General features: G+C 42.1%; 1 protein-coding gene across 3 annotated transcripts in view; it reads left to right on the top strand.

Moving 5' to 3' along the window:
* The window catches only part of LOC138949161 (G-protein-signaling modulator 2-like), a 165,386-nt gene that overhangs the window by 124,610 nt on the left and 18,304 nt on the right, over nt 1–22,472 (top strand). For 2 of the 3 annotated variants that reach the window (XM_070320928.1, XM_070320929.1), the window contains exons 11-14: nt 12,442–12,512; nt 12,827–12,940; nt 13,522–13,593; nt 15,994–16,162. In XM_070320928.1, the coding sequence (XP_070177029.1) occupies nt 12,442–12,512; nt 12,827–12,940; nt 13,522–13,593; nt 15,994–16,162 (426 nt within the window). The remainder of the gene's footprint in view (nt 1–12,441; nt 12,513–12,826; nt 12,941–13,521; nt 13,594–15,993; nt 16,163–22,472) is intronic. The other variant, XM_070320930.1, reaches the window with a different exon arrangement.

The raw sequence follows: 22,472 nt of genomic DNA, 5'->3' as shown, positions 1-22,472 counted from the left end.
GATCATTAAAACATTTACTTTTGACCGTACAATGATGTCATTTAGGTTTAATCTTAATATACGTTCTACGAACACTATGCAACAAAAGTACATTTCAGATACAGTGGAACCCCTCTCTAGCGACCTTGAAAATGTAGACAAAAATCGGTCCTTATGGAGGGGGGTCCTTACAGAGGGAGGGGGCGGGGCCACAAAGAAAGTCACCTCAGATTTTCTCAAAAGTTAGACACAGTCAACTAGTTTTGCTCTGAGTGAACAGTGCAGCTGGCCTCAATTAGCCGGTGACACCTCTCTGGCCACAGCACCAAACAGTACATGGCTGGGGGGAGAGAGAGAGAGAGGGGGGGGGGGGGGGGGGGGGGGGGTAGCTGGCTAAACTCAGTGGGGTGTCCGGTGTCACTGAAGTCAGCAGGAAGAGCATTGGAGAGAAATAGAGAGGTGTACTCTTCCAAACAATTTCCAAGGATCAGTTGTCAGGGCTTAGGGTTGTCAGTGAGGGAGAGTGAGAGCGGTTTGTGTACAGTCCGACTGAAGAGTGAAAAGTCACTGCCACAAGATCGGCATGCAGTCAATAAAGCCAGACAAGAATAATGATTATGACATGCGGCTCTATCTGCTGTTTTTTTTATTCAAACTGGTTTTCAACGCTTATTCTCACAAAGCATCTGCACACCTGCCTCTGCTGTGTTTGTGTGGCTGCTTTCGTATGATGTCAGTGCATGGTGAGTGCGTTCACTGCCTTGTCACCACTTCCCCACCTTTTTCAGAATGTTTTCTTGGAGTTGGATAATTCTTTGAATTTGCGATTTTCCAACATCAAGACTTTTTGCAATCGCGATGGCAGTTTCTCCCTTTTTGTGTCTGTTCACAACATTCACTCGATTTTCGAGAGTTAAATATTTTCTTTTCTTTGTAGACGCCATGTCGATCTCCACTGCTCTTCTGTCCAAAGACCGTCTATTCTGACTGAATTGAACGGTGTGTGTTGGTCACGTGAGTTTGTTTTCTCGATGATTGGTTTGTGATGTTTACTCAGCCCACCCAACCATCACACCTCGCAGCGGTTAATTAGTGCCTTTGCTTACGCAAGACTGGTTATAACCGGTTTGTCAGTGATGCGTTACGCTGACTGAGTCTTGGCTTTGTCTGACAAAGTCGTTACACAAGCTGTTAGGTCGGTCCTTAGACGTTAGAGCGGGGTGGTCGCTACACTGGTGACAACTATATAAGGAAACACATCGGTTAAAAAAAAAAAGGGTCGTTGTGGCGGGGTAGTCCTTAGAGAGGGGGGTCGTTGTGAGGGGTTCCACTGTACATGAAACCCTGACAATAACATTTTCGGTCAGTTCAAACCTATATGAATTGACGATGCATTACATAAGATTCAAAAACAAATTGTACTTTTTTTCATGATCATATGCACTTTTGTGCGAAAACGCTTTTCCTGAGATAACGTGTGAACAGCTGAAAATTGCGCTTCAGCTAGTAGATAACCGGAAGTTGAATAAAATGCAAATGTGACACCGTTCTGAGAGTTCCTGTTTTTTTTATCTCGTATGGCTTACCTACTCATATATATATTTTTTGATGAGATAAGTGGCAAAGGAGAGCTCATATGCCTTAATCTTTAACTATACCCCCTAATCATAGGACGTAATTTACAGTTAAGGGTAGGTTGCGATTTAATCGAAAATAACTTTTATCCAGCGTTTTCGGCAATTTCAAATGCATACACTCCAACGTACAATGTAATTAACTTAACAATGGCAGTGCCTACTACGAACAGAAGACTTGCACTTTTTGAAGAAACCGGGATACGTCTAGGATTAATTTAAAAGAAATAATGTTTTTAACAACCGGTACCTCAAGACTGCAGAGGGTTTCACTTTATAAGAAGTCCATTTCTACCATTTCCAAAAGGCAAATTAAAAACTAAGAAAGATCCTAGCTTACTTTAGTGTAATGTAATTTGCTTACATACCCGTTGGGTGCATGCTGTGGGGAGTTTAGCTTGTTTTGTCATAGTAAATGCAGACATTGAGACATGTATGACCGTTTTCTGAGATTTGAAGCTGGCGCAATGAACAACAGGTATGCCAAATATAACTAATGCTACAATAGCTTATCATTTACTCTAATTACATTGTGAGCATAGAATTTTACATACAATGGTCGTCACAGCAGTGAATGAGTCTCTTTCTAATAATATATAAGTCGTTTTTGGTCATGTTTTCCAAACGGGTAGGGTGTAAAACGACAATTTGTACATAACGAAACGGCATGTCAAAAGTTTAAAACGGTTACCTTTAATAAACAGATGCATAAAGCTTCATAAAAGATTACTTTTGTTTAAAAAAAAGGTCACTATATTATATATTAAATACTATTTTTATGAAATACAAAATACTTATTTTAGACAAAGAATTCGACATTATGAGGCAAAACCGGAAGTGAACAATTAGAAATCGACAATATCCGCATGGGTGCAACTAGGACGGAATTTCCGTTTTTCTCAGGAGGCTGCAGACGGAAAATCCGTTTTTTTGAAAATTCTGGAGCAAGGCTATTGTGTTTGGGTGGGGGGTTGCTTGAGAGGTCAGCCACCTTTGGACCATGCCTGATAGGGACGGTTGTGTAAAGGTGCCAAGAGGGGAGAGAGAGAAGGATGTCATGTCATACTGGTGAATGTGGCATCTTAAAGGCCCGGCAGGAGTATATAAGGAGCCTGACCTTCTGCGTTGGCAAATCATTTCAAACCTCTTGCAGGCAACCGACAAATACTGCTCCTACATTTTCTTTAATATCTCGGTTAAGCATGAGTTACGGTGTCAGATTCTTTGTTCACACAGCTGGTTTTCACACATTTACCGCCCTATGCGCTTAGATAAGGTTAATTCTCCATAATAAAGAAGATATTTGTAAACAAACATTTCAATGGGGATCTTGTTCAAAGAAAAGAGCGGAGTCAACACTCTCCGACGTCACAGATTTACACCATGCGTTCCAAAAATAGCAAAACACATGGCATGCGGCAATTTGGTTCCAGAGCATGCTGTCTCAGGTGCATGGGTGTATTTGTTACATCGGATATGAAGAAAGAAATGCAACTAACCTTTACCACCATTTGTGGCCTTGATAGGGTATTCCTGTGGGGTTGGGATAAAGCTCTCTCACTAATTTGAGCACACATTCGGGCATCATTTCTCGGTTAATGTTTACCCGTGTTGGATTGTCTTGATGTAAGGAAGACGTCTTTTTCGCTAAGTACAATGCACAATTCCAAGCACCGCGTCGGTCTAGCATGGACCAATACTTCTTGTAGAGTACTTTTCTAACGCCGGAATTCCTGCGGTGTGGCAATTGGCCTGTACCTAGCCACCTCTGGCGATGATTTGTCACACAAGGGCTGCAAAAACAAAAGGCACACTGCACTGGCCTACCCCAGAGGAGAGCCCTGTACAAGGACCCGTGTCTCCGCTTTCACCATCGCCTCCAGGATCAGATAACCACGTCTGCACCCTAACGGTACTACACACACGAGAGACAGCCTCTGTATCGAGGTCACACCACTCTTTGGTCACACGATGATGGCCCAGCACCTCTTGGTACACAAGTCGAATCTTTTATTACACACCTTTGAGTTTCAAATGGCCACTGATTCTCAGAGTAATGGGTTAGTGCATTTGTAAACAGGAATCGCTTGACAAGTGGCCCCCTTCATCCCCCCCCTTCCTCGTCCTGATATGGCTCTGCGTAGTCGGCTGGACGTTAAGCAACAAATAAACAAACAAACTGATTCTCAGTAAATAGTCTCCTTATTGCGTTCTCCTGGTCACTGTTAATGTTGAGAAGTGTTAAATCAAATTTCGCCATTTATTTCCACAGACAGAAAGAGATGTCAGTGCAATACAGCTTACAGACCGCAGCCTAGCCCTTACTAAGTTACTATCACCGTCGGATGTTGGAATGTGAAACACTCAGGTCTTCCCGCCTTCGAGCTTCATCTGTCGACAACACTGATTGTGTTGGAGGCTCTCGCTGGGTGGCATAACAGACCTTGTCCCAAAGTATGCGTATACACTACGCAGATTATCACCGTTGACTTCGTCTACATGGTCCCGCTAACTATAATTACTGTCCCCGACAGTGCCTCACAGGATGGGCAAGTTTACTTTCAAAACAGGAAGGGGTAATCTAAACTCGGTTTGTTCTAAGTGGACATGGGAAACAACGAGACTCGGATCTTGGGTCGCCCCTGGCAACACAAATGGAAGAATCCAGGATATGCAAATGGTCTTCTGCAGTTTATTCCAAGGTGGTAGGGGACTTGAAAGGGGGAACGAACGGGAGGGGGGAGGGGACAGTGGTCGGTGGAGCTACTTTACTAAGACTGCAGCAATGGACTGGTGATGTGAATCATCACCCACACATTTCGAGGTACCCTCCCCCCTCACCATTGGGTTCACAAGCCTGTTTTTGTCCTTGGTCAGTTTGAAAATGATTGGTTTGTTCAAGTATTCCGCCAAAAAAATGCGCCAAGATTTCCCTCCTCATTTTAGTGGTGTTTGACGCTTGCCCCACTCACTTAGTCAGAGTCTGATGCAAAAATTGACTCGAGAATTCTGTTCATTGACGTTGTGACGTACTAAACTTGTTTATTGTTCGCGGTTTTGGCTGATTCTGTGTTGTTTTTCTGCAATATCAGCGAAAGTACCATTATAGCGGTGACTGAGTTACAGCAACCAAGACTAAGTTTCCTTTTGTCCGTTTGACTAGCCTGACATCTACAGCCTTGACATTGTTATTCTGTTTTTCTCTGTGTGACTGATTTCTTTGACACAAAGGTTCTCTGTGTGAAAGTTCAATTGTATTGTAAATATAAACAAGATACGCAATCAATATGCAAGATATCACAAATGTTCAGTAACGAAAATATGTGAAAAACTCTGAAGAAGCTGTTAAAAGAAGAAATGCTGCTCGCACAGACAGAAAGCCAGATGGTAAAATTCAGTTTAGCGGTGAGAGAGAGGAAATTGATCTTATTTACGCCCAAGTTCAAAAGGTTAAAACATTTTTGGGAGAAGGAAATCCAAACAAAGTGACAAAGAGCTTGTGGACACTATCTTGCGCTTTTTTATTGACAAAAACATTGAAGCTGATTTCATCTGATGCCGTTGCGTCCCCAGTGCACTTTGGCCTGTTCGTGTTTACATCGCGTGCCACGCGTTGTGCTATTTTTGCTAAGCCCCGCCCCTTTTTCTGTTGCATTATGGGAGAGGCCTGATTGGCCGTGACGTGTTTAAGTGCTGATAAAAGGGGGTCCTTAACGTCCTCACAGGAAATTTTCCTTTAGTTTTAGGGACATGAGTTGATGTTACGCTAAAAGCTTTAAGTGCTGTGTATTTAGCCTTCCTTATATTAGGTACTCAAAAGTGATTTTTCAAACTCCAGAATTAAAGGTTATAACTTCCATGGTCTTGTAGATCTTTTTATTCTGAGCACAGTGATGTAAATTTGTATTCTGTAGGTGAATTAGTTTAGTAGTTATGTACATTTGAAAAGTGCAATTGTAGGCCTTTTAAACTCGCTTTTTTCAAGAATAAAAAATCGTCAACTTTGGAGCCTCACTGTGAACCCAAAACAAGAAATATGAAGCTAATTTTGAACAGATTACCTCTCCATATCTAAGACTTTTAGCTCAATTTTTTCCCCAAAATTTACGGGTAAGAAATAATTGAATTGAAGAACCCAAACTTGGGCAAATCGTTCAATTTTACCGTTCAAACACGTCTAAATCTTTAAAAGGATATATTTCAGCTTCTAACTGTCCTACCAACATGAACTTTACATCAAAATGATCAGCATCGACAGATCTGTAAACACATATACACAGACAAAGAAATAAAACAGGTTTGAAAATTTTCATTTTTCAAGGCTACCCATCTAATCTTCATCTGGAGCTGGAAGATTAGTGCCGCCCAGATGAGCCTTGAGCCTGGCTGTCAGGTCCTCAATGCTACCAGTGAGTCGAAGGCAGCCCTTCTGATTCAATACTGTTTTCTGGTATCGAATTTGGTCCTTCAATGCGTTCAAGAGGGTTGATTTCTTTTCTCTTCTCAGTCGTATCACCAGAGCATCAACATCTTCTGCAATGACACAGAGGCCACCAACAGCCGTCATCTTTCTTATTAGCTCGGTTTTGGTTGCTGCCTGTCTGGCCTCCTTTGCCGCCTTTTTTGCCTTGTTTTCCAGGAGCCTCTGCCTCAGTCGCAGCAACACCGCTTTCTCTTGTTGGCGGTTGTGGTGTCGCAAAGACTTCCCTTTCCTTGGAGCGAAGGCAAGAAGATGGCTTGACTGGGTCTCCAGTTTCTTCTTCAACCACAGTGTTGTCCTGTTGTGGCTCAGCATATTTGTTGACGACCTCTGGTGGACAGATGCATTGCGCCGATTGTTAATGTCATAGCCCAGGTCACCGAAAATGTTTTCACCGAGCAGATTTGTCAGTGGGCAGTGGTTGAGGACATCTGGGAAGGGAACTGGTTGTCCACCATACCCACCGTCTTCCAGAAAGTCATTCAACTGCCTGCGCAATACACTGCACATGTCTGGCATCAGCTGCCGTAGAGTACACTGGACTGCTTCGATGTGCTGACTGGCAAAGTTGTAGATACTGTCCTTCAGGGCTGCTTTGTCTCCTTGCAGTTCGAATTCCCCATCAAAGATGCCCAGAAAGTGAGGGTCCAGGAGAATGCTGGAATAATGCATCAATAAAATACTTACAAAAATTCAGCAATTAATACAAAATATATTGCTCGTGCTATAACCAAACACTGAATCACAGAATTCTTTCCTTACATTTCTTTGTTCTTGAATATAAAGTTCAGCTAGAGTTGCAAATTACTCTGGCCCTATACGCAGATATTTTTGAATTCATTCGTACAAAATTAACCCTTGAAGTGTCACAGAAAAATGTCAGTTTGTTAATATGAAAAGAAAACAGAAAAAAGCTGAAGAATAGGCTGGATATTCTGCAACTTGCTTGTCCATCCTGTGGATAATGAGCTGGATATATACTTGTGGAACTCTGTGTACTTGACTTCACTTTGGAGAAGCTCCAAGTATGGACCGGTGATTCGGACGAAGACCAGGGCAACAGCACACACCACAGCTACAAGTCGGAGGTCATCCGGATCTGCAGCAACACTCTCAATCTTGAGTGGCTCTCTTCCCTCATCCCTCTCTCCCTACCGCCAACAATCGACTTTTCTCTACCTCCATCCTTCCCTCTCTCTCCCTCCCCTCTGTCCCTCCATCCCACTCTCTTTCTCTCCCTCCCTCCCCCTCTCTCTCCCTCCTACTCTCTTCCTCCCCCCTTATCTCCCTCCCCCTCTCTTACTCCCTCCCTCCTCTCTCTCTCCCTCTATCCCACTATCTCTTTCTTTCCCTCCCTCCCTCCCTACCTCCATCCCTCCCACACTTCCTCTTCCCCCCTCTTCTTCCTCCCTCCCTATCTCCCTCCCTCCCCTTCTCTCACTCCCTCCCTCCTCTCTCTCTCCCTCCATCCCACTATTTCTTTCCATCCCTCCCTCTTCCTCCCCATTTATCTCTCTCTCCATAGCTCTCCCCCCTTACCCTCCCTCTCTTTCTCCCTCTCTTTACCCCTCTTTCCATCTCTCTATCTCCCTCCCTCCCTTTATTTCTTTCTCTCTCTCTCCCTCCATCCCGCTCCCTCCCCCCCCCCCCCCCCCCGCCCCTGCTGTGTCTCCTCTCTCTCATTCCTCTCTCTCACTCGCTCTCACTCCCTGTCTAGTCTCCCCCCCCCTCTCTCTCTCTCTCTCTCTCTCTCTCTCTCTCTCTCTCTCTCTCTCTCTCTCTCTCTCTCTCTCTCTCTTTCCATCTTGTGCAAATTCGTAGTGTTATTTTCACTGTTTTGTCATTTCTCTTGACAACACTTCTTCTTCCAAATATTCTGGTAAAACCAAGTAAGTCCGCTTGCTTAGATCTGCGCATTTTTTGTTAGATCTGATATTGGGGGGAAAGTGGTAAAACCAAGTAAGTCCACAAAATGCCCAACAAAACCAAAACCATCCATCAGATTATTATGAAAATCGGGTTACGTAAATCAATGCTATCTATCTTATCATCTCGGTGGTTTGATCTAGATAATCATCACTTTTGAGACATTTTATCAAACAGTAAAAGTCGTTTTTCTCGGAAGTAGCGTCAGTGGACTTACTCGGTTAGATCTAGATCTAGCGTCTCCCACTCTTGCACTGTGTCTATGCTTACTGTGTGTGTGTGTGTATGTGTGACGGAGTGATTGAGTTTGTGTTACTGTGTGTCGATTTCTTACGGGAGCCTTGAAGGCTTCGCCTCTTGTTAGTTATAACTGATGTAATGGTATCGTTTCTTTATAAGGAAGCCAAAGGCAATTCTCAACTGTAACCCGAAATACCGGAGAACGTTGCAGCATGCAAAGCACACCTTGAAACGACATCGAGCAGACGACACAAAACCGCTAATTTTGCCACGGGTCACATGACCGCGTTTTTTCATGATTTTCCACTTATATTTGGGTGCTACAACCACAAAACCTTCAGAAACCATGAATTTAAAAGCCCAGTCAAAGTTGCCCATTCAACAATCCTTCATTTGAAACGTACATTTAATTAAATCTGTTGAGAACCACAGCTACCATTTTACACACATGAACACCATCAATGGACGACCGATCTCTGCACATGCGATCGGCATTACTAGCATGTATCCGCACAGATTTTATTTATAACTGATAAAAACAATATGAATCAGGATTCTTAAGAACTGTACTCACCAACAAGAGCTTTGAGATTCCATGATTCGCATGGACGAGGCCGAGAATCAGCGATGTCTTCAGTCGCTCGACAGGGCCGTGAACAAGCTTCGGCCATCACGGCTCAGGGTGACTGGGTTGCACAGACGGCTTTGTTTACGTTTTTCTCCCGTAAAGTGCTCGGCGTACAAATAACGTTTAGGCAAGAAAAATACCGCATTAATTAGTCGAATACTTCTTCTTTCTGATAATATCCTTTTGAAATCGATTGTAAATCGCAAAACTTCCAAAAAATTATATCATATATTTCATTTGCTTTGCACGTTTTCTCGCCAACGTCCGATCCCGCTTACTGTTACATGTAAATGAAGCTGAGAAACAAAGCTTTTAATTGGTTATCATTTCTAGGTCAACCGATGAAACAACGCGAAGCACTCTGAGATTGTGTGAGCATACTGTCAGGCCTGACATGCCACAGAGCGTGACGTAATGGCATCCGGTGGTCACGGGGCCTTCGGTTTGAGAGTTGTTATCTGTTCTAGCTCAACAAATACAAACAACCACCACCACAGAAACCAAGATAAGACTTCAAACTTTTGTTTCATTCAGTTTTTTATTACATGCGGTACGTAATTACACCAGAAATCATTTGTGAATCTTTAGCAAAACGGGATAACACCGGCTTTGGGACAACTCGGGAAAGAGGCTTTTGACTACCTACTTATATACCCCACTTTCAGGGATTCAGAGACCTTCAGTGGTAGAGAAAATTTGCATTCCTGATCTATGAACCAGTGGTATTTTGCTTCAGATACATTGAGTCCTTTAGAAAGTTGGCAACTAAAACAAGCTTGCTTGAAACTTATTTCTCTTTTAATTCAAGCTATGATTCAACAATCATTTGCGAATTTAACTCCTAAAATGAAAAAGCAGCATCAGAAGATTGCATGTGCATGGCAAGGGATATAACTCTGGAGGTTTCTGTTTTTGTCTAAACCTTCTTCTTTTTAACCTGAGCAGTTATCCCTTTTGAAAGTATTCAATTGAAACAAACTCAGTGACTTGAAACTTGTCAGTTTTTTCATTTTCCAGCAGTTGCACCCATGTATCCGTTTATCAAACACATATTTATTTACAACAGTTTCATCTTTCATATGATGCATCAAATGACATTTGGCAGGACAAAACTATCTTCTTCCAGGGCTGTGTTTATGTCAGCTTTTTTCCCCAGTCGATCTTTTTCTCTTTTTTGCAGCTGATGCACATTGACTCAATTTTTTTTCATATGGCTGGTGTCTGCCAAATGGAACTAACCAATATGATGCCAAGTCAGTTCATCTGTAAGAAAAATCGACTTGTGTGTGTATTTATGATTTCAATATTAACCTGGGACTGAATTATCTTTACTTATCGTTTGGAAGAATGACATATTTTGATTTTCTCAACACGATGTTGTACTCGCAGGTTAAGGGGAGGCACTGGTGTTAAAAGTGATTTTTTTTGTTTGACAACTCTTAGGTCAACACTTGTTTTAGAATTTAAGTACTCAGTCCATCTCCTGAGAAAATGAAAAAAAAAAAAAAATTGACCATTGGTTGCCGTGGTAGCAATCCAAGATGGCCACCAAACTGTCCCTTTTTAAAACCCTAAGGCTTTTTTATATCTGCATGAAAATTTTTTTTGATGCTTGTTATTTATACTTTAGCACAATACCGAGAAACTGATTGAGGGTTTTTTTGATATCTAAAGTCATTTAAAAAATATCAGTGATGAAAATGAGGGATGTTCAATTTCATGAAAAAACGCCCCCAAAAATGGTATAATTTCTCAAGAAATTTGTATACCACCAAATCCCTCAATCACTTTCTGCAAAATAACACTCTCAAGATGTATGCAAAGTTTCAACAAAGTAACTTTATTAGAAAAAAAACCTTAGGCTTTTAAAGTGTCAAAAATGATATTTTGAGAAAACGGACAAAACGTGTTAAAAATTGAGTTTTTGCTCAAAAATGTTTAGAAACATGTAACAAGACAACATAGACTTCAAAATCAAGTTTTTGAGAATACTGTAGAACAAAAAGAAACTGCATTCAACAAAATTTGCTTGTTTGTGTTATTAATATCCAGAATTGCATTCACATACATTGTGTATTTTGCCGTTTAGACCGTTTATTAATAGTTCTGCTGTAAGATATATGCACCAGTGTGACCAGAAGAGGTTCAACATCCAAAATCAGAAAGAAAAACAATATGACCAGAGAACAAAAAAATCACTTTTTTCACTGTGGTGTCTGCCCTTAATGTCTAAAAGTATAAATAGGAAGAATGTTGTTTGTATATTGCCTGATAGAACAAAGCCTTAGCTTTTGTTTAATGTATAATTTACAAATGTTTGTTTACCGAAACGAAGTATACGACGTTTATTTGTAACATACCCCCTGCATCAAAACTGCGTTTTTTGCAGAATATGGGTTAGGTTACAAAAACGCTCCTCACTCAAAAGCGGTACAACGGAGCCATTTTTCGTTTTCCGAACATCGGCTGTAAACTGAATAAGCTTTCTGAAAAACATCATCTCTAACCCAACCCCGTCGGGTTGACCCTTGACTATAGCTGGGCAATGCACAAAATATTAACCAAATATTTGCCACTGTTTCAAGGTCATTGTGGTAAAAATTCAGCAGCAATATGCAGCCTGTTTGGAGGATGCTCATTTATGATTAGCTAATGAGCTTGGCACTTGCCACAATGTTCTTGTTAGGCCATCCCAGGGCCGTAGACCTGGCCTTCTTGTGCGTGTTCCGCTCTGACAGCTAGACGATGAGATTGGAGCCAGCCATGCATCTCTTCAAAAGTTTGGAGCTGCTATGGGGATGCCAGCCCCAGTTTTGCAGAGCGGAACACGCACAAGAAGGCCAGGTCTAATTCTTGTAAAAAAAAAAATCTCTTGTTTTAAAAATTTGGTGGATGTTGAGTATAACAATGATGGTGGTGGAATTTTAGGAAGATGGTGGTTGTGCAAGTTGAAATATGTGAAATATTATTCGGGTTGAATTACTAAATAGATTGATTCAGGTCACATAAGGAGTTGTCTTGAACATAATTTTATGAAGGGGGGGGGGGGGGGTCATAGCTCTTGGATTACTCCTTTTAAGACATGTTTTATTTCACCATTTGAGCAATCAGATAATCGGATCAATGTGCACTGAAGGTCCTTTATCGCATTGGTACTGGTAGTCTCTCTCACCTATGTAAGATAAGACAAAATATGAAACGGCAACATTCTTCTGATTTACTTTACGAATGGCGAAGGTGAGTCGTATAAACATTTGCTCTTCTTGTTGTTTATTTATTTATTGCTAAGAAAATAACAAGTGATGCGCCATGCAAACAAAAATATCTTAATTTTGAATATAACCCCATCACAACCACAAAGTTTCATGCTTATGAGTGCATTTTCAAAGAAGTTGTAAGTGTTGAAAGTTAGTGGGTGTTATTCTTATGCTAGGTAAGCAAAATAATGTCGCTGCAGGGGAAGTAATGCTGGCTGGAATCTGGAGTGCTAAAGGTTAAGTCTGTGTTAAATGTGCGTGATAGTTCATCATTTGTCTCTTCTTCTTTGTTGTCAGAACGACCAGAGAGAGCCCGTCGCTTCAGTATGGAAAATATGGAGATCATGAAACTGACACCTGACAAAAAGGTCTGTTCTAGCTGTCATCTTTTGTTTAATCCTGACGTTTCCTTTGTTAACGTATATGAATAACATATCAACATTTACAGAAATAGTCATCACTCCATATTATTTCTTGGTGGTTGAAGAGAAACAGAAATGGACAAATGTGTGTGTATGTGGAGAGGGTGTGTGGGTTGTGGTAGGGGGTTGAGAGGTAGTTCACATCTGAGCATTGTCTGTTGGTGAAACATTTGGTAAATGTAACAGCTCTAGATATAATGCAAACAATAGATTGAGGTGAGTATGATGTTGACAGGGATAAGTTTTGATCTTGATGACAGGAGAAGGGACGGGATATGGGAGGTGCACGACCCAAGCAGAAGGTGCAGAAGTCGGCCAGTATAGCAACAGACATGGACCACACAGCACACGCCACAGTTGACAGAGAACCAAAGGTAGGCTTCAGTCTGCCGCTTTCTCTCTAAATCCAACTGATCAGTCTGTCTGCTACTTTTTGTGGCAAATTAGTCATCAGCGCAACTGCAATGTATGATTGTAAAGTCAGATAGCGAAACAGCTTTATGTTATAAGAGGGCACTGTGCAGCATGAAAAAATAAATGCAACATTATTTGTTTCCAACTTCAGTGCAGGTGACCTTGGCTTGTTGTTTCTACTTGATTGGTGCAGTTGATTTGACCCTGTTCATTCGCAGTGCTAGTCTTCTCAACTGTGAAAGGAATCTGCCAGACTGGTCAGAGGGATTGACAGAGAGTGAGAGCTCTTGATAAGTGTCTTGCTTTCTTTTCTTTCTTATTCTACTCTCTGCTTCTTCATTGCTTTTTGTTTTTGTGGGGGGGGGGGGGGGGGTCGTTTTCTTTTTCTGTTATCCCTTTTTTCTTCTATCCCTTTTTTCTTCTCCTGTTTCAATATTGTTTTTTGGTTGTTGTTGTTTTCTTCTGTTTTTGAAATTTGCATTTGATCTGTGGCACATCAGAACTAACTGCATTCCCTTTGTGGATCTCACTGTTTCAACAGCGATTTTCTGTCAGCGGATTGTTGAAGCGACCAAAATTGTTGACAGGTAAAGGGAAAGCTTGGAGGAAAAGGGTGAGTCCCATAGAAGCCAGTTGAGGCAGTATCCCTTCTAAATCTGCTACAGTGTATTAATTTTTGGGACTATAAGGCGCTTCTTTATATAGGGTGCAACCCCCACTTTTAAGGTAAAATAGAGAAAATCCACACATTAGGTGCTTAGGTGTATTGGCCACACATGAAAGGAAAAAATACAGAGTGGAAATATTTTTGCTCTCGATGTGAGGTGAGATCAAAGGCAGATGCATTGTAAAAGCTGGTTGGCCTTGAGACCTCGGGTCATTCCCCCTACTTGCCAGTTGAGACCAGCTGCCCACCCCAGTTTACAGACACTGACCTTCTTAACCGGGTCAGTGACCTAGTTTTACCTGAGAGGAAACTCTTCCTGCCCCAGTTTAAAGACACTGACCACTGTGTACTCCAGTTTCTTAAGCCTTAGTCAATAGGGCGCAGGCACATGGTAGCACATTTGTGGCATGTGCTAATCCAGTAGCAGGTTTGCAGTTTTGTAGTTCATTTCTAGCTCATGTGCCACACATGTGCCAAATTGGAACCTTTGTGGCACATTTGTAGCACATGCTAGAAATGTACCAGGCGTAGCACATTTGTGGTATACTGCATTTGTCAATTTTTTTTTCAAAGTCAGTGGTTCCAATTTGGCACATTTTTAGCAAGTACCACATACGTACCAACAGTGTACTAATTATGCGGTACATGTAGCACATTTGTGGTATACTAAATTTCAGTAAGGGGGGGGGGGGTTCAAGTTGAGGAAAAAAGTAACGCGCCTTATAGTCCAGAAAGTACCATATGTAGATGAACATGGTATATTATGCTCTTTGTAATGCTGCCCTTTATCACTGACATACCCCTTGCTTTTAAAGAGTAGCTGAACTTACCAGCATGCATTTTCAGGCCAGTTATCAAGAGCAGGAATCCTGTTAGGTTCTGCAATCTGGTACAGTTTCCATTTAGGTAACCAATGCCAATCTGGTACAGATTCCTGTTGTTAGGCAATCTGGTACAGTCATATCATTCTAAAAGCAGGAAGCATACCTCTGCTATATCTACACCTTGTCAGTGAAACCGGTCAGACGGGTAATGATTGTATGTCAATCAGGGGAAATTCAAGGTAAAGAATCTCTGCAATTTCACAAAAATCAGCGAAAACATAAAAATAAAATCCTCAAAGAAAACATTCCCTGCAGAATATTTTCAGGAAAAACTTTTTTCAGCTCAGTACCATGCTTGTTTGAAATAATTTATTTGCCTTAAGAGCATACTAATAAATTCAAGTTACTTCCCCTGCTTCATGATGTCATTTGCTTAATATTTGACTCACCTGAGTAATTGGTGAGTATTAGGATTCATATGTGTCCGTCTGTATAGCCGGCCGGATGGACAGCCGGCTGGCCGTGCGTCCGTGGACAAAAAACTTAACGTTGAGGTTATCTCAGATGTTTTCCAAGCTACTCCTCTTAAACTTTGCACACTTTTAGGGTTTGATGATCGCACGAAGTGACCCCAGTTTGGTTGACCCTCGTCAAATTTTGGGGTCACAGCGGGGTCACATTCGTTCCATAAAAACTTAACGTTGAGGTTATCTCGGATGTTTTCGAAGCTAGAGCTTTGAGCTTCTTTAGAAACATACAGGCACAATTTCTCCGAGTTAGGTATGTAGCTTTATTTGCTTTACTTTCCACATCGCTGTGTTATGTGCAGAGCGAACACTTTTAGACAAAAGGAAGACAAAAATGAATGATCAGTGTTGTGGAAAATACTGAAAAATACTGAAAAACAACAGCAATGGCGAAGAAAAAAAAAGGTAGAATGAGTCATAGGTCCATTACTACCTGGGTATCTGTCGGGTTCTTCAAACAGGAGATAACTTACCCAGTTGTTGAATGAGACATTTGCATAAAGGGAAGGGAACTGTTTGCAGAGTGTACGTTTTGTTTAATCAACTGTTTTTTTAACTGGTCAGAATAATATGCATGGATAAATGATATGAACCTGTCTTGGTTGCATTTACTACCTACTTAGTTCCGTTCAGAGATGATATCCATAACAGGAACAAATGTTGACAGAAATGCCAGATGAGCACAAAGTAGTTAAGCCAAAAGATGTACCCCAAAATTCAGCAGGTTGTTTGAAGAATCAGTTTGTCATTATAGTTGAGTGTCCTTTCTCAAGTACTTAACCCAAGGAACTTTCAGTGGGTTATGCAAGAAAGTGATGATCCTTGTATTTTGTTTTAATTGGAACACCTCCTGGTTTTCAGTGACTGTGATTTCAAGTCTGATTGGAGGCCAGTGTGAGCATGGTAGTATGATAAAGATGGAGTTGGTAGTTTTAGTTGTAGTTGTGTAGCTCAGATAATGGAGTCCCACATTGACTGTGTGCTGTGTGTTGCAGAAAGTGAACGGCATTGTAGAAGACCTTGATGAGGATGGATTCTTTGACCTCCTGTCACGCTTCCAGAGTAGACGAATCGACGACCAGCGCTGTTCCTTCCGTCTGTTGGAAAGTGCCCCCGCCACTCCCACACGCATAACTGAGAGCGACTCTGACCTAGCTGCCCTGGGTCAGTCATTACTTCTCACACACACACACACACACACACACACACACACACACACACACACACCAAAACATACATACACACCAAAACATACACACACACAAACACACCATCCTTCATCTTCCTTTTCACACCCTATTCTTTCTTGTAAGTTATTTGCACATTTTACCGAAATATGATATTAAATAACATATTCTTACGCCAACTCACATATGGCCAAGAATCTGTCAAGGAGTCTAAAAAGTGTTACAATTTTTAGACTTTTTTAAACCTCCTTAAATTTACATGAATAAACATCTCGGTATTCCTGTCCTTCAATTGCAGCATTTTTTTTTCCAGTCAAGTGTTCGATTTATCAAATATTTGCAGATAAAGCACAAATGACTGTATGTTACATTTACACCATGTAACATAATTTCAAGGTGCTGTCATTTTCTTAGGTTCAGCTTTAGGCAACTGTTTCACTATCCAATGGCTTGATGGCTGAATGTACAGTTGATCTGTACTAAAGCAACACTTGAAAAAAGTTTCTCCTGTCTCAATATAAGCAAAATCATTTATCCGTTAGTTACTTTACACCAAAGCCCAGAATCAAAGATACAATTCAACATTTACCTATTTACACTGTTTTTAAAACAATGAAATTCTCTATGGAAGTGCAGAAAAGGTTCCAGTAAATTTTCATGTCATTTGTTTTGCAAACCTTAACCTCAATCATCAGGTTATTACTTAATTTGAAAAAAGCACGGTCAGCGGTGTAGAAATTATTATCAAATCACCCTCTTTAAATATTTTTACACTATTTTGGTCTGCAGTTTTTTGAGTTACAAACAAGAAATCATAACAAATCCTTTTCACGATAGAATAGTCAGGTTGGTACTCCACTACGGTACCAAATGTTAATTTTACCCATGATCTGTACGTTACTTTACACCAAACAGCAAGTACAAGGTACTGAATTTACATTTAATGGGCTCTGCTCACATCAGTTAAACAGTATTTCTAACTTGTTTGTTCTAAGCTACCTGTCTCAAGTCAAAATAAAGGGTTAAATTAATGGTTGTGCCTTTTTGGTTGTGTGTACATCTTTACACAAAAGGATGGTGTAAAGTAACATACAGAAGGCTCCGAAGATCTGCAGGTCCATTTGAAAAAATTATTTCTCTTTTATTTAGCTCATAAACCCTCAACAGACTGTTATGTGCTGTTTTTAGCATTATTATGTGCTGCATATGGTCTCAGTAAAAAAACAAGGTGATGTATGTTACATTTACACCAAAATGTCCCAACAGTGGTCCTTCTGAGGTAAATTTTGTCATTCAGTGTGCTTGTTTTCATGTTGAAACAAAGGTTTGGTCTTGCTGGTTGTTCTTAAGCACTGATAAGTTATCTTCTGTCTCTAAAACAAATTCATTGTCATTTTCAAGTATTCTCAGTATGTACGTTACATTTACACCCTTGTCAGATGGCCTCACTTAAGTCTCTCTACAAGCCAACAGGTGCAAGCACTAGGAATCCTGTGACCATAGTTTAACTACCAGGTGTCTGAGGTATAAGAAAACACACACTTTTGTGTATTATGGCATTATTTAAAGACTGTGACAGAACTTGTTTGGGCAAGTAGATACTATTTCATTTACACCAAACGCATATTTTTAACTTAAAAGTACAATTAAATTACATCAAACACAACTTTTTTGCTCAATTTAAAAAAAATTACAATCATCCTACCTAATGACCTTCCTTTGCAATGATTTTTAAGTAAGTTTGACCAGAAACATTTTTTTAAGATAGTTTCCCTTTTTTGACTCACATGCGAAGCAAAAGTGAGTCTATGTACTCACCCGAGTCGTCCGGCCAGCCGGCCGGAAAACTTTAACGTTGAATATTTCTTGGACACTATTCAGTCTATCAGTACCAAATTTGGCAAGATGGTGTATGATGACAAGACCCCAAAAAACATACATAGCATCTTGACCTTGCTTCAAGGTCAAGGTCGCAGGGGCCATAAATGTTGTCTAAAAAACAGCTATTTTTCACATTTTCCCCATTTTCTCTGAAGTTTTTGAGATTGACTACCTCACCTATATATGATATATAGGGCAAAGTAAGCCCCATCTTTTGATACCAGTTTGGTTTACCTTGCTTCAAGGTCAAGGTCACAGGAGCTCTTCAAAGTTGGATTGTATACATATTTTGAAGTGACCTTGACCCTGAACTATGGAAGATAACTGTTTCAAACTTAAAAATTATGTGGGGCACATGTTATGCTTTCATCATGAGACACATTTGGTCACATATGATCAAGGTCAAGGTCACTTTGACCCTTATGAAATGTGACCAAAATAAGGTAGTGAACCACTTAAAGTGACCATATCTCATGGTAGAAAGAGCCAATAAGCACCATTGTACTTCCTATGTCTTGAATTAACAGCTTTGTGTTGCATGACCTTGGATGACCTTGACCTTGGGTCAAGGTCACATGTATTTTGGTAGGAAAAATGTGTAAAGCAGAAGGTCAAGCATGTGAGTCGTATGGGCTTTGCCCTTCTTGTTCATGATTATTTACACCAAATGTAACATACAGACCAAACGCTCAAAATCCAAAACCTATGTTCAGATCAAACTTTCATTAATCTAACATATGTTTCTCCATCCATTTCTGGATCTATTAAAAATTAGATTGAGATGATACCCTTATCAGTAACTTGGTTATTCAATGCCCAATGTACCATGCGTTTCGCGTAACGCCTTGTGTGCCCAAAAAGGTGCTTTTTTTCTTGAACAAAGTCAATTTTCACAGCATCCAGACGACTGACAGACATAAATTTGGTATGGATAGAATCTACATGAGGAATACTTCATAACTGTATTGTTTATATTGTAGTCATTTAAAAACAGAATAAACAAGAAATTCCTCCGAGGTAGGAAAAACACGCCCGTCCTTACCATTCTCACTGCCACCAACTGAGAAGGTTATTTCCCTTTGACCATTAATATGTCCCTCTAGATGAGAGATATGTTGGCCTTCGTGAGGGGAGTAGCCTGTTCTGCACGGCTTACCTTTCTCCCGGCGTTGATGACGTGGCTTCACTTTCCAAGGTGGGTTCCGGTTCCGCGTCAGCGGTTCCGAATGTGAGAAGTTTGCCTCGAACTGCCGGTACAATTATACGGTGGTTGGTTGCGACGGTTACCCTCCCTTCACCTCTGGTTCCGGTGCGGCCGTTCCTGTTGGTGAAGGATTGCATGCTTTAGCATCCGCCCACAGCACTTTGGTGTTTTCGGGTGCTTCTGCACGGGGGTTTCTGGCTACTTCTGGTCCGCCTTCCGGCTTTCCAGGTAATCGTAGCACTTTTTACTTTCTGTCAGCAACTTCCGATGTCAACCCTTCGGGTTTCAGGTTGTTGGTGGCAGCGGTGCCCTGTCTCTCACTTCCGGTTCCGCTTCTGCGGTTCCGGCGAGTGAAGGACTGTTTGCATTAGCATCCGCTCGCACCACTCCGGTGTTTCGGGTACTTCTGCACGGGTGTTTCCGGCTACTTCTGGTTCGTCTTCCGGCGTTCCAGGTAATCGTAGCACTTCTTCTTTACTGTCAACAACTTCCGACGTCAACCCTTCGGGGTTCCAGGTCGTTGGTGGCAGCGATGCCCCGTCGCTCACTTCCGGTTCTGCTTAGGCTGTCTCGGATGGTGAGGGGCTGTACGTGATGGTTTCCGGTCACAGCACTTCGGTGTTATGGTTGCTGCTGCACGGGGGGTTTCCGGCTACTGCCGGTTCCGCTTCAGCGGTTCCAGCTTATGGTAGTGCTCCTTCCTTATCGGTTCGGCACAGTGCTTCGGCACACGGTTCCGGTACTTGGGGACAATCTTTTTCGGCTTCGGCCAACGATTGTCCCGGGAATGACAATGCTGGTTCTATGCCATTGACAAAAACGGTGTAGAAGATGACGAAAACTCTTCGGAGGTTGATTCCCGTATTCGCATCTTGGGGGAAACTTCATCGAGAACTTAAGTTGGCCGCCGAAGTTACCTACTGGTATTTCGCCGAAGGCGTGACGCCACCCCTAAACTTGTGGCGCCACCTCCTTCCGAGGGTGGAGATTTCTTGGGTGACAAAGGAGCTGATTCCAAATTTCCTTTCTTGGAATCAACTTCGGTTACCTATGTTATGGCTCGCGTGATCGGCAACGATGCCGACCTCACGTTCCATTGTTGACGGCACACGGCAATGCTCCTTCTCCCGCACAACCGTGGCTTGCTTCGCTGCAACAGAGTTCTTTTCTTTCGTCTCACCTTCAACGCAACCGCGTTTTTCTTGCTTGGAAAGACGAATAATCTGATTGCAACTTTCTCACTTCCGCAAGCGCATCTTCCGGTCACACCGGAATTGGTGAACTTGCGGAAGGATGAATATCAGAAAGAGAGGGTTTCGGCTTGGACGGAACAGGGCCTTTTGAGAGTAGAGGAGATCGGTAGATTCTCACTCGAACTCTCTTCTGGTTCGAGATTTTGATCAGAGCGCTTTCTCAGGCTATCTCATCTTCCCGGAAGCCTTTTCGGTTCCGAAACGATGCGGTGGAGGAGGACGCCGTGATTCTTTTCGATGCTCTAGCAAAAGTCACGGCCGAACAAATGGCTAATGCAGCCATAATGTACGCTCAAACGGTCTTTTTGGCGGCGTAAGGCTCTAGTTAAAGGATCTAGTCTCACAGAGAAATCTACAGTAGATTCTCTGCGACTCTCACCTTTTGTGGAACAAGCCTTACTAGGTACTCCGTCTCTGGAGGCTCTCAAAAGAGAGTCTCAAGAGGAGAACAAACCTACAATTTGTCGAACTTTACGAGAGGCTCACTGACCAGAGCCCCGGGGGTCCAACTTCAGGTATCCCGCAGATCTGGAAGTATGTTCTACAGGGTGGGCCATAAAAAGTGTCCACATTTAATTTGTTAATATTTTTCCTGTAAAGTGGTATTTTCTTTTCTGTTTCAGATAGAATTTGAGACAAGCATCTTAGAATTCTTTTAAAGCCTGAATGGATCGCATTCCAGTACAGGAAAAGACCAAAATCGTTGAACTTTACTTTGCTACCAATTCTGTGGTTCTCGCCCAGCGCGCTTTTCGGAGAGAGTTCCCTGGCACACACTGTCCATGTGCGAGAACTGTGAAGCGCCTCGTGGATAAATTCAGAAAATGGTCGACCACTATGTCCTTTATTGTTATCTGCGAGACTACCAGTGTTCCTGAATTTATCCACGAGGCGCTTCACAGTTCTCGCACATGGACAGTGTGTGCCAGGGAACTCTCTCCGAAAAGCGCGCTGGGCGAGAACCACAGAATTGGTAGCAAAGTAAAGTTCAACGATTTTGGTCCTTTCCTGTACTGGAATGCAATCCATTCAGGCTTTAAAAGAATTCTAAGATGCTTGTCTCAAATTCTATCTGAAACAGAAAAGAAAATATCACTTTACAGGAAAAATATTAACAAATTAAATGTGGACACTTTTTATGGCCCACCCTGTACATCCAGGCGGAGATTTGTCTTCTACTACAGATACAAGCTGTTGAGAAGATCGTCGATAGCCATTCTCTGGGATTTTTGCGGAAGACTTTTTGTCGTTCCATAAGCATCAGGGGGATGGCGACCGGTGTTGGACTTGTCTCCACTGAACGTCTTTATACGGCTCTTAACGTTCAAAATGGAGACATCTGCATCCGTCAGAGAGGCATTTTGTTTTTCGGTCTGGGTGGCCTCCATCGATCTGACGGATGCATACTTCCACATTCTGATGCACAGGTCGGACCAGAATCGGTTGCGTTCCCTGTCGGTCGACAGGATGTTTGACACCCGCGTTTGGACCGTGCGTCCCGCTCAACGGAGAATAGACAAACTACAAGATCGGGTCAGATCTTTGTCAAATCTCCGTCACGCGCCAGTCAGGGTTCTGGCATAGATTCTGGGCCAAATGGAATCTATGTCCACCCTAATTCCTTTGGGCAGAGTTCACAAAGGCCCTTTCCAGGCTTCACTGAACTCTGCATGGGATCCAGCCTCTCAAGGTTGGAACATGTCAGTCTCCATTCACGGCTGGTTTCAAGGGCAACGAAACAGTGGCTGGTCACGTCCTGGCTGACTCAGGGCGTCCCCATTCCGTTCTCTTTCCCGGAGATGCACTTGTTTACGGATGCTTCCCTTCAGGGTTGGGGAGCCCATCTCGAAGGATGGACAGCTTCGGGTCTTTGGAACCCAACTCATAAGTTGTTTCTCTTCAACGTTCTCGAGTTAGAAGCTGTTTGGCTGTACCTTCTGGAGTTTGTT

This window comes from Littorina saxatilis, linkage group LG15, assembly GCF_037325665.1.
Source record: "Littorina saxatilis isolate snail1 linkage group LG15, US_GU_Lsax_2.0, whole genome shotgun sequence".
Taxonomy (NCBI): domain Eukaryota; kingdom Metazoa; phylum Mollusca; class Gastropoda; order Littorinimorpha; family Littorinidae; genus Littorina; species Littorina saxatilis.
Note: the sequence above shows the minus strand (reverse complement) of the source record. Positions and strands in the feature narration are given on the sequence as shown.